General features: G+C 39.3%; 1 protein-coding gene across 1 annotated transcript in view; it reads right to left on the bottom strand.

Annotated features, from left to right (window-relative positions):
• Window positions 1-13,868, bottom strand: part of CHIC1 (cysteine rich hydrophobic domain 1) — a 104,356-nt gene that overhangs the window by 60,725 nt on the left and 29,763 nt on the right. Inside the window, exon 3 of the mRNA XM_075538592.1 lies at window positions 412-466. Within this exon, the coding sequence (XP_075394707.1) occupies window positions 412-466 (55 nt within the window). The remainder of the gene's footprint in view (window positions 1-411; window positions 467-13,868) is intronic.

Here is a 13,868-nt window from a genome sequence, read left to right as displayed (position 1 = left end):
AGCGTGATAAAAGTTGTATAAGCCCCCAATAAAATAATTTTTAAAACAAACAAAGAAGTTTACCATATGTACTCGAGTATTAGCCATTTTCAGCACATTTTTCACGCAGTTTTTGTGGTAAAATTAGGTGCCTCGACTGATAATCAGATTGGCTCATACTAGAGTATATAGGTAGCTACTTGTGCTGAGAAAAAAGATACAACTAGAAAAGCTGAACAAATACATTAACAACTGCTATTAACGTGCACAGAAAACAATAGGTTGCTTGGAATCAACAACGTGGCCTCTAAGTACTCTAGCCTCTGGTTTTCGGACTTTATTACTCATGTCCCAAAGCATTTATCACAGCATCAAATAAGTCATAAAACAATACTTTTAGAATGGAAAAGTTCAAAGTGAACTCTCACTTACCTTCCCTGTTAGAATTGAGGGAAATTCAGTATCAAACTTGTTGCTCAAGCCAAACCTTAAAAACAAAGACAGAACAAAATATATTCTACCCAGCATATTTATTCTTTCCTTTATTAAAAAAGTTACAAAGCCATGCATTTTTCTTTTGATTTGTGATTTTAGAAACGGGTTCTGAAAAAAATGTGATATTTATGGAAAAGAAATATCTTTGAAAAAGAAAAGAAATATCTTTGACTATTTATTCAAATAAATAGCAAAAAATGCTGAACCCTAGCAAATGCTATGGCTGCATTTTAATTCGACCCATAAATGGAGTTAAGCCTAATAAATTTAAAAATCACTATTATAGAGCTAGAAATATCATAATTATAATTGGACCATTTCTGCTAAACCACATTTCAAGTAATAACTGTTAGAGCAGGATGATAGTAAGTACCTGGCAGTGTATACTTTTGTGTATATATGAATTTTTTCTATTTATTTATTTTACTATCTTTCTATCTTTTCTAGTAGCATAATGGAATACAGTAGGTATTTAATAGATATTTATTCAATAATAGGCTACAGTATTGTTTGACTCAACTGATTTATAGCACGTTGGTCTAAGGATCACTTTAAAGAAATGTGGTTATCAGGTCCTTAAAAAAGAATCCAATCTTCTTGCTTCATTTATGCTTATGGCTCCCTTTCAAGGACACAGACCAATCTATCTTAGGCATGGATACTCTATAATTAGCAGTTAGTAACAAAGTGCATGCCTCTGAATAAAGTTACTATACTTTGTATATTTAATAGATATTCTAAGACAAATTCTGTTTTAAAGTAGCTGCAAACGTGAATATCCAAGCATAAAAGTCCATTTAAAAATTCTTCATTACTTCTGTTGTTCATGTGTCCGTACAAGTAATGAAGATATAATATACAAATACATGTTCCTTTTTAATGTACACATACAGGAGTATAGCTAAACTTAAAATGAGATGAGACACCTTTGCACATGAATCTTTTTATGCCAACTTTCATCTAATGCTTGAGAAGTTGATACTCTAGTATTAAATATATAGATATGATTATGTACTAACTCAGCAATCAATAACGTGAAAAATATTTAATAGAGCAGGAAACTTTTATTTAAATCATTAAGCTAGTTTTAAATATATAGCACCAATCAAAAAGATTAAATTAATTCATCCTTCCAAATAGTACATTTTTATTGTGCAACAAAGAAAAAGAGATGAAAGTTTAATTTTCAGAAAGTAGATATGATACATGTTAAAGAGTACTCTATTTATATATCCTGTATAAATGTTTTTCAGATATAAATAACAATAACATATTCCTACCTTTATTAGATATTGCTACCATTGTAACTTTCTCCAACTACCATTCCTTTACTAAATAGTAAAGGAATGTACCCTCAAATACGGGACGGATACTGAGAAATGTATCCTTCAAAATGCATTGAATGTTTTTATTATTTAAAAATTCAAACATTAGAACAGAGATAAATGACATACAAAATAGAAAAACAGAGAATCAATGAAACCAAAAGACGGTTCTTAGAAAAGAGGATTTAAAAAAATTAGCTGAGTGAATAAAAGATTGAATATGTTAATAATTAAAATCTGAAATGAATGTGGTGGGTGACATTACAATTTATCCTTAAAAAAATCATAAGAGAACATAAAAAGAATTATATGCTAATAAATTATGTAACAGGTGAAATGGACAAGTTCCCAGGAGCATATAATAACAAAGATTTCTTCAAGAGCACAGAAAAGCTCAAATGACAAGTACTCAAATTGGAAAAGAAGTAAAACCAGATAACCAGTTAACATGATTTGTAGAAAATCTCAAATGTTCCACCAGAAAGCTACTAGAACTAATAAATGAATTCAGGGAAATTACAGGGTACAGGATCAACATACAAAAAAATCTATTGTTTTTCTGAGTCATCAAATAATAATCTGAAAGGATAATTAAGAAAACAATTCTATTTGAGAGTACTGAAAAGAATAAAATACCTAGCCACGAATTTAACCAAGGAGGTTAACATCTTGTACACTGAAAGTTATAAAACACTGCTGAAAGAAATGAAAGGAAATTTAAATAAAGGGTCCCTTGGGTAGACAGCTCTTAGCCAAAAGGTTGGCTTGCTGTTAACTTTCACCCACAAACACTTTGGAAGTTTACTTCCAAAAGGTCACAGCCATTGAAAACATCTATTCATCACAATTCTAACTTTGACACATGGGGTCAATATGAATGAAATAAATATTGGTTTGCTTAATTTTTTCTTTTAAATAAATAAAAAGACATCCCATGTCCATGGATGGGAGGATTGTAGGGATTACATTAACTTAACCTATAATAATTTGGTCTTTTCTTTATTTCACGAAAGGTACCTGTAAACTCTTGGGAATTTCCTAATTGAAGTACCTTTTTACCTCTAGTCTTCCAGATCATATCCAAAAGTTTAGTTAGTAAGAACTCAGAAGGGGCTAAAGAGGCCAGAAAGATCACCTCAGCTGACTTCAAGGTAGGCAGGCTGATTCAATCAATCATGACTATATAATGAGGCCATAAAAATGCTTCTGGACATGGAAGCTCAATGGGCATCCTGGTTGGTGACAAACATTAGTACAAATGAGAGAGTAGTGCAATAAATGGCATGAGGTGGACATATCTGACCTTCTCTGGCTTTCCTACTGCTACAAGGCAGGCGTCAGACAAGCCTTTATGGTTGATCCTTCTTTATCTATTCTGGCACCAACATTCCTCACACACATGCTGGGTTTGATAATTGTTGTAATGGCCACACAACTCACAAACACACTCGTAATTAAGGAGTTTTATTAAGGTTGTTAATAGCAAACAATAAAGATACAGCCATTTGTCTCCTCAGCCAGTAGCCAAGTCTCTCTGGTTCTTAGACTCTCTGTCATATGGTCCCTTAGCCTTTCCTTCCACTGACCAGAAAGCCAGCCCGACTACCATTGTGTCCGACAGTTTCAGTATCGGGCCAGATAAGGAGAAGGTACCCCAGAATCTCAGCGCTGAACCTCTATGTCACAGGCTGTGATGTATCTTGTCTTGGTGGCCTTCACCACTTCACACAGAGATCTTGAACGTGCTCTTCCAAGGTCCTCCAGGTTTCTCCCTTCTCTGCTGCATTCTTACAGCAGGTGGTGGTGGTGTGGCAAAGAAAACAAACCAAACCCTTCTCTTGGAGTTGCACACACCCTATTTGCATAGTTCCAGTAATCATTTGTGTGGCGTTACAGAGACTTGGGTGGAAAAGCCATATTAAGAAATTTCACTCCACCACAGTGACATGCAAGTCCTGCATGGGAACTCCTAAACTTCACCCTCTGTATCTCTTCTTTGTACTGATTCTTATTTGTAACCTTGAAAACTAAATTTAATCATAAGTATTGTGTTTTCTGTGACTTGTGTGAATTATCAAACCTGAGAGAGCAGTGGGAGGCAGCAGGCCAGAAGTGTAGTGGTTGTGGGGACTCCCAACACGAAAATTTTGGCCAAGTTTGACAGTCTGAAGGACTGTATCCTTTAACTTGTGAGACCTAGCTAAGGTATGTGTACCTCTATGCAATTAGGGTCAGAGGCACGTGCAGCTGGTTTTAGAAAAGAAGTGGTAAAGAAATTTTGAAAAATGGGAACTTTCCCTTATGTTGATTATTATCACCATAAAGGCTTAATATTATTACGTTAAAACACTTTTTTGTGAAGGTTTAACTGATCTACATAGTCAATGCAAACTCTATCATAATTCTAACCATCCTCCCCTGCCCCAGTGCAAAAGCCAGTCTCTAAATTCATATGATATTACACACAAGGCCTTGAATGGTCAAAATAGTCTTAAAAAAGAGAAAACTAGGAGGACTCACATTTCTCAATTTCAAAACCTATTACAAAGATACATTAATCAAAACTGTATCGTAGGAACCCTCATTTATTGTTGATTGGGATATAAAATAGAAAACAGTTTGGTAGTTTCTCAAGGAGTTGAACATAGAACTACCACACACCCCAGCAATCCCAACCCCAGGCATATACCCAGAAGTGAAGGTTGGAACTCAAACAGACTAGACACCTGTATACCCATTGTTCATTGTGGCATTTCTCACAGTAGCCAAAAGGTGGGAACTAACAGTGTCTACCAATGGACGATGGAATACTACTAAGTCATAAAGAATCCAGATGCATGCTACAGCATGGATGAGCCTTGAAAACATCCTGATGAGTGAAATGAATCAACTGGAAAAGGACAAATACTGTATGGTCTTACTTAAATCAGCAAATGTATAGAAACAAAAGATTATTAGTTGTTGCTAAGGGTGGAAGAGAGTGGGAAAGGGGAAGTTTTTTCTTAGGAGACACTGAGTTAGTAATAGTGGAATGACACGGGAAAGCATAAGGAGAACGGTTGCACAAGTTGAAGCATATAATCAATGTTATAGGGTTGAACATGTTACAGGGTTGAATGTGTAGAAATTGTTGGGATATGTTTTATTTTGTGTATGTATTTTCATCAAAATCAAACTAGTAAACCAACCAACCAAACAACAACCCAGTGTGATATGGTATAAGGATAGACACAACTCAATGGATTAGAATTGGGTATTGAAAAATAAACCCATACATATAAGTTATATTAATTTTGACAAAGATACCAGGTCCATTTAATTGTCTCTGTTGAAAAATGGTGCTGGCAGAGAGAACTGTAGGACCAGCCCCACCATGAGACACAACATTCCCTCAGTGACCTACAGTGCTACTGGAGACAGTGTGTGGAAAGTGTGCCTGGTCTGCCCCATGCACAGCAGGATGAAACTCGAGGGAAGAGCAACAGGGCAACAAGGGGAACAAAGTAACCAAGTCTCTGAAGAATCCCTTATATTTCTGACTCGGGCTTGGCATCTCATCAGACTTGATAGGAAAACATACATAAAGGTCAGCATACAGACCTGGAACTATCTATTGGTTTGTTTTTGTTTTTCTTTCACTCTATATCTATGTAAGATAGGCAGAACAATCCTGAGGAGCAAACAATGGAACCACTGGTTCTAAGGGTGAGGAAGGGGAGTGGGGAGCCAACAAACTCAGGAATAAGGGAACAACAAGAGATCTAAAATTGATGGTGAAGAGGGCGTATAATGACTGGTAGGGTATGATCAAGTGCAATGTATCTGAGAGGAATTACTGAGAACTGAATGGAGGGTGAGCATAATAGTGAAATAGGAGGAAGGTAAACAGAGATAGAGGAGAGAAGTAGGAGGCAAAAGCTATTTATTGCGGTATGGATATATATATATATATATATATATATATATATATATATATATATATATATATATATATATATATATACACACACACACACAAAGGGATTGAGGTCAAAGCACATATATTTATATGTTAAGTATTAAGATAGCAGACAGACTTTGGGCCTCTACTCGAAGCCTCCCTTAACACAAGAACATTTTGTTCTAATAACATGGCACTCTTTGATATTCACTTTCCCGACACAATCACTGACGACAAAACGGGTGCATAAGCAAATGTGAAGAAGGCTGATGATGCCTGGCTTTCAAAAGATGTAGTGTCTGGTGTCTTAAAGGTTTAAAGTTAAACAAGCAGCCTTCTAGCAAGGAAGCAAATAGGCTCATATGGAAAAAGCACACCAGCCTGTGTGATCATGAGGTGTCAATAGGAGTTAGGTATCAGGTATCAAAAGATGCCAAACAAACAATTATATTGATGTGAAAGAGCGAGATTGGAGTGGAGACCCAAAGCCCTTCTGTAGATGATTGGACATCCTTCCACGGAAGGGTTACAAGGAAGAGATGATTCAACCAAGATGCAGTACGTATAGCACCAGAGAAACATATCATTTCTCTAGTTCCTGAATGCTTCCACTCCCTTATCCCCCCTCCCCGCCACCATGACTCATTTCTACCTTACATATCCGTCTGTACAGATAAGAGATCTCGACACATGGATTTCAGGACAGATAAACCCCTCAGGAACAGTAGTGGGAGTAACGATATCATGAGGGGAGGGGGATGGTGGGATGGGCAGGGGAGAGGGAGAAAGGGGGAACCCATCACAGGGTTGGGATGAATATTACAAGAGGGATAAATATCAGAAAGTTGGGTGAAGGGAGACAATGGGCAGTATAAATCACAAGACAACAAATACTATAATTGCTCAAGGATTCATGAGGGGTGGAGGAGGGAGGGGAAAAGAGAGGAGCTGATACGAAGGGCTAAAGTAGAGCAAAATTGTTTTGAAAATGTTGATGGCAACATATGTACAAGTGTGCATAATACTATTGAATGATAGATTATTATAAGATTTTAAGAGCCCCCCCCCAAGAGAATGATTAATTTAAAATATGGTACTGAGACAAATGAATTTCCACATGGAGAAGAATGGTATTAGACTTCACATCATATACGAAAATTCACTCAAAACAGATGAATGACCTAAATATAAACATCAAAATGCTTAGAATAAAATATAGGACTTTCAAGGGAGATGGAGGAAAGAGCTAGGAGTCAAAGGGCATTCATGGAGGTCTAGACAAAGACATGTACATGCAAATATATATAGGAGGATGGGGAAATAGATCTATGTGTCTATATTTATAGGTCAAGTATTAAGGTGGCGGAAGGACCTTGGGCCTCTACTCAAACACTCCCTCAAGGCATGAATACCTTCTTTTATTAAATTCGAACTCTATGATGCTCACTCTCCCGACACAACGGCTGGAGCCAAAGTGAGTGAACAAGTAAATGTGGTGAAGAAAGCTGATGGTGCCCGGCTATCAACTGGGGTCTTAAAGGCTTGAAGAGAAACAAGCAGCCATCTAGCTCAGAAGCAACAAAGTCCACATGGAAGAACACACCAGCCTGAGTGAGCGAGTGGTCCCAAAGGGATCAGTTACCAGGCATCAAAGAACAAAAAATCATATCATTGACTGCACACCTCCATGATAGGATCGCTGAAGACAAATGGGTGCATAAGCAAATGTGGTGAAGAAAGCTGATGGTGCCCGGCTATCAAAAGAGATAGTGTCTGGGGTCTTAAAGGCTTGAAGGTGAACAAGCGGCCATCTAGCTCAGAAGCAAATAAGCCCACATGGAAGAAGCACACCGGCCAGTGCGATCACGAGGTGCCCAAGGGACCAGGTATAAGGCATCATGCAAAAAAAAAAAGATATAAGTGTGTGTATGTATGTGTATATATGTGTATATGTATATATGTATGTATATATGTATATATATATCATATTAAATGAAGGGGGAAGTGCAGAGTGGAGACCCAAGGCCCAAGTGTCGACCAACGGAGATCCCCTCATAGAGGGGTTTAGGAGAGGAAATGGGTTAATTAGGGTGTGAGGTAGTATCGATGAAGAACACAGCTTTCCCCCGGATCCTGGATGCTTCCTCCCCCCAACTACCATGATCCGAATTCTACCTTGCAGGGCTGGATAGGACAGAGGCTGTACACTGGTGCATATGAGGGTTGGAGGTACAGGGAATCCAGGGTGGATGATACCTTCAGGACCAAGGTGTGAGGGACGATGCTGGGAGAGTGGAGGGCAAGTGGGTTGGAAAGGGGGAACTGATTACAAGGATCCACATGTGACCTCTTCCCTGGGAGAGGGACAGCAGAGAAGGGGGGAAGGGAGACTCCGGATAGGGCAAGATATGACAAAACAACGATGTATAAATTACCAAGGGCATATGAGGGAGGGGGGAAGGGAGAGGGAGGAGGGGAAAAAAAAGAGGACCTGATGCAAGGGGCTTAAGTGGAGAGCAAATGCCTTGAGAATGATTGGGGCAGGGAATGTATGGATGTGCTTTATACAGTTGATGTATGTATATGTGTGGATTGTGGTAAGAGTTGTATGAGTCCCTAATAAAATATAAAAGAAGAAAAGAGAAAAAAATGATTAGGGCAAAGACTGTACAGATGTGCTTTATACAATTGATGTATGTATATATATGAACTGTGAAAAGAATTGTATGAGCCCCAATAAATTGTTAAAATTAAAAAAATATATATATAGGACTTTATATCTGGCAACAGATTAAAAACATGAGCAGCATGAGGAAAAATATAAACTGGACCTCCACAATAATTTTTTAAATGTGCATCAAAAATAAGGTCATAGACGTAAAAAGACAAGCTGTGGAACCAAAGAAAATGTTTAGACTCACATGGCACATATTCAAAAATAGACCACATGCTGGGACACAAGTAGGACTTGAGTAAATTCAAGCACATAGAGATTATACAGACAACTCTCTCTGATCATTGTGCCATAAAGCTGGAAATTAACAGAAGGGCCGTGAAGAAAGCAAGGGTTAAAAATTGGAGGATGAACAATTTCCTATTGCAAAAGGAGTGGGAATTGACCCAGAGCAGAGATGAAATCAGGAAGTTTCTAGAAACTAATGAGAATGAAAATACGACATACTAAAACCTGTGGGACCCAGCAAAGACATTTATTACAGGAAGGCTGATAGCAATAAATGCACATATTAAAAAAGAAGAGAGATTCATGGATGATATGCTGACACAAAACTTACACCAACTAGAGCAGAGTCAACAGAACAAACCTACTAATAGCAAGAAAATAGGTATAATAAAAATCAAAGCAGAGTATACCTCTTCTCTAAGCAACCTTACCCTTGATCATTTCCCACCAGGCGGCGGAAGGACCTTGGGCCTCTACTCAAACACTCCCTCAATGCATGAATACCTTCTTTTATTAAATTGGAACTCTATGATGCTCACTCTCCCGACACAACGGCTGGAGCCAAAGTGGGTGAACAAGTAAATGTGGTGAAGAAAGCTGATGGTGCCCGGCTATCAAAAGAGATAGTGACTGGGGTCTTAAAGGCTTGAAGATAAACAAGCGGCCATCTAGCTCAGAAGCAACAAAGTCCACATGGAAGAACACACCAGCCTGTGTGATCGAGTGGTCCCGAAGGGATCAGTTACCAGGCATCAAAGAACAAAAAATCATATCATTTACTGCACACCTCCATGATAGGATCGCTGAAGACAAATGGGTGCATAAGCAAATGTGGTGAAGAAAGCTGATGGTGCCCGGCTATCAAAAGAGATAGTGTCTGGGGTCTTAAAGGCTTGAAGGTGAACAAGCGGCCATCTAGCTCAGAAGCAAATAAGCCCACATGGAAGAAGCACACCGGCCAGTGCGATCACGAGGTGCCCAAGGGACCAGGTATAAGGCATCATGCAAAAAAAAAAAAAGATATAAGTGTGTGTATGTATGTGTATATATGTGTATATGTATATATGTATATATATATCATATTAAATGAAGGGGGAAGTGCAGAGTGGAGACCCAAGGCCCAAGTGTCGGCCAATGGAGATCCCCTCACAGAGGGGTTTAGGAGAGGAGATGGGTTAATTAGCGTGTGAGGTAGTATCGATGAAGAACACAGCTTTCCCCCAGATCCTGGATGCTTCCTCCCCCCAACTACCATGATCCGAATTCTACTTTGCAGGGCTGGATAGGACAGAGGCTGTACACTGGTATATATGAGGGCTGGAGGTACAGGGAATCCAGGGTGGATGATACCTTCAGGACCAAGGGTGTGAGGGACGATGCTGGGAGAGTGGAGGGTGAGTGGGTTGGAAAGGGGGAACTGATTACAAGGATCCACATGTGACCTCTTCCCTGGGAGAGGGACAGCAGAGAAGGGGGGAAGGGAGACTCTGGATAGGGCAAGATATGACAAAATAACGATGTATAAATTACCAAGGGCACATGAGGGAGGAGGGAAAGGGGAGGGAGGGGAAAAAAAAGAGGACCTGATGCGAGGGGCTTGAGTGGAGAGCGGGTGCCTTGAGAATGATTGGCGCAGGGAATGTATGGATGTGCTTTCTACAATTGATGTATGTATATGTATGGATGGTGATAAGAGTTGTATGAGTCCCTAATAAAATGTAAAAAAAGAAAAAAAAATCAAAGCAGAGATACAGGAGAGGGAAAACAAGAAAACTATGGAAAAAAGTAATACCGCTAAAAGTTGGTTCTTGAAAGAATTAACAGAATTGATAGACCTCTGGCAAACCTAACCAAAGAAAGGAAGGAACAAACGACATTTGCAAGGATGAGGGATGAAACAGGGGATATTACAACAGACCCTAATGTAATCAAAAGGATAATTACACAGTACTATGAAGGTCTATATTCTAACGAATCCAACAATTTGGAAGACATGGACAAATATCTGAAAACACAATTCCTCCCTATATTATCCCAGATGGATGTCAACAACCTCAACAGACCCATAGAAAAGGAAGAAATAGACAAGGTAATCAAGGGATTACCAACAAAATATCCCCTGCGCCAGATGGCTTCACAGGAGAATTCTACCACGCATTCAGGGAAGAACTGACACCAATCCTATACAAACTCTTTCAGAACATAGAAAAAGACAGGAAACTTCCTAACTCTTTCTATGAAGCTAGTATAACTTTGATACCTAAAGCGGGCAAAGATGCCACAAGAATCTAGAACTATAGACCAATATCCCTAATGAACATCGATGCAAAGATCCTTAACAAAATAGTAGCTAATAGAATACAAAAGCATATTTAAAAAATAATTCACTACGACCAAGTAGGATTCACCAGGGATGCAGGGATGGTTCAACATATGAAAAATCATCAGCATTAATCTCCTCATTGGCAGGGAAAATGATAAGAACAACATGATTATATCAATAGATGCAGAAAAAGCATCTGACAACATCCAACACGCATTCCTGTTTAAGACACTTAAGAAGATAGGAATAGAAGGAAAATTCCTCAATATTATACAAGTCATATATGAAAAACCAACAGCTAATGTGGTAGTTAATGGAAAAAGGATGAAAACAATTCCACTGAAAAAGGGGACCAGACAAGGATGCCCCTTGTCCCCACTCCTATTTAACATCGTACTGCAGGTCCTAGCTAACAATATAAGACAAACGAAAGATATTAAAGGTATTCAGCTGGCGAAGGAAGAGGCGAAATTATCATAATTCGCAGATGATATGATTCTATATATTGAATAGTCCTTAAACTCCACAAACGGGGTGGCAGAGTGGCAGGATACAAAATGAACAAACAGAAATCTATTGGACTGCTCTACACATCAGACAAGACCACAGAAGAGACGATTAAAAAGATAGTACCCTTTACAATTGCCAAGCACAAATTGAAATACCTAGGGATATACCTGACTTAAAAAAACGAAAGATTTGTATGAGGAAAATTATAAAACACTACTTCAAGAAATCAAGCGTGACCTCAACAAATGGAAGAATATCCCATGCTCGTGGATTGGCAGACTGAATATAGTAAAGATGTCAGTTCTGCCCAAGGCACTATATAAGTTCAATACTATCTTGATACAAATACCACCATCCTTCTTCAAAGAATTGGAAAAACAGATTACCAACTTCATATGGAGAGGGAAGAAGTCCAGAATTAGCAGAGAACTCCCCAAGAAGAAGGACAAAGTGGGAGGGCTTGCTCTACCTAATTTCAGCATGTACTATACGGCCACAGTAGTCAAAACAGTGTGGTACTGGCATAATGACAGATATTCAGATCAATGGAAAAGAGCTGAAGACCCAGAAATAAAAATATCAGCATATAGGCAACTGATATTTGATAAAGGCCCAAAAATATTAAATGGGAAGCTGATGCCATCTTCAATAAATGGTGTTGGAAAACATGGATATTTACCTGCAGAAAAATGAAACAAGACCCTTACCTCACTCCATGCACAAGAATAAACTCAAGGTGGATCACAGATCAGGAGATAAAACCCCAAACAATTAGGGCCATCAATGAGGGAATAGGGACAATCTGAGAACCTTGGCACAGGGATTACAAAAGCTACAAGAAATAGGGAAAGATACAAATAAAGAGGAGACACAAATAGACAAGTGGGAAATACTGAAGATAAGACAATGTGTACATCTTTCGATGTGTACATCGAAAGAATTCACCAAGAGAGTAATAAGAGTAATAAGAGTAATAAGAGAGTCCACCGACTGGGAAAACATCTTTAGCAATGACACATCAGACAAAGGCCTTATTACTAAAATCTACAATACTTTGCAAGCTTTCAATAAGAGAAAAACTAATTGCCCACTGACGAGGTTGGCAAAGGACCTGAACAAAAATTTCACAGGGGCAGAAATCCGAATGGCCAATAAACATGAGAAAATGTTCCCATTCATTGGCCATAAGAGAAATGCAAATCAAAACTACTATGAGATATCATCTAACACCCTCAAGGATAGCCCAATTCAAAAAATCAGAAAGCAACAAGTGGTGGAGGTGCTGTGGTGAGACAGGAACTCTCATCCACTGCAGGTGGACCTGTAGGTATGCACAGACATTATGGAAAATGATTTGGCGATTTCTCAAACAGATGGAAATTGAGTTACCATATGATCCAGCAATCCCTCTACTGGCCGTATACCCAGGAGAGGCAAGAAACAAACCAAGGCCAGACATATTTGCTCCAATGTTCATTGTGGCACAGTTCACAATTGCAAGGAGTTGGAAACAACTCAAATTTCCATCAAGAGATGAATGGATTAAAAAACCGTGATACATACATACAATGAAGTACTATGTATCAATAAAAAGCAGTGATGAACGCATGAAACATATTGATGCTTGGGAAGAACTGGAGGAAATTATGCTAAGTGAAGTAAGCCAAGCACAAAAGGACAGTATAACATGAGTCCGCTGAGGTAACTATTGAGAGAACAGAAAGGTAAGTGCAAAAGGGGAACAGGGAAAAAGCTACTGTACAAACACTCCAGGGGTGAGGTCCAGATAGTATGGTAGGGGCCAGACCAAACCCAAGGGTACATATGGCAGCCAAATAAATGGGGGTGGAGGGAGGAAAGGGGAAAGGGGGGGAAATGTGTGATGGGGGAATAGGGCACTGACCCACCCAAGGGGAGGGTATTGTTTGTGTCTCCACAGGGAAAGAGGGACCAGATATAAAGCCAGTGCCAGATGACTGCAGTGTGCCGACAAGGAGTGGGGAGCCAGTGGAGGGGCCTGAGGGCTCGGCCCCCAAACCAGCTACGTGGACAACTGCCCCTCACCCCAGAAGAATTTACTTGAGAGGACGGCACTGAAGCTTCAGCTAGGGTAAAGGGACATGTCAGATCAGCACAAAAGGGAGCAAAAGAAGAGAGAAGAAGAGAGAGTGGAGCACATCCTGGTCTAGTAAGCCTGGAGGACAATATCCCCGCTTTGAACAGCCAATGAACAGAGTGGACAATATGGCTGATCCCACTAGGAGACACATCATCCCTTGATGGCCCAGGGCCCTAAGGGGGACAATACTGGAGACTCAGGGCCGGAACTGGCCC

This window comes from Tenrec ecaudatus, chromosome X, assembly GCF_050624435.1.
Source record: "Tenrec ecaudatus isolate mTenEca1 chromosome X, mTenEca1.hap1, whole genome shotgun sequence".
Classification (NCBI taxonomy): domain Eukaryota; kingdom Metazoa; phylum Chordata; class Mammalia; order Afrosoricida; family Tenrecidae; genus Tenrec; species Tenrec ecaudatus.
This window is presented reverse-complemented; position numbering and strand designations above follow the sequence as displayed.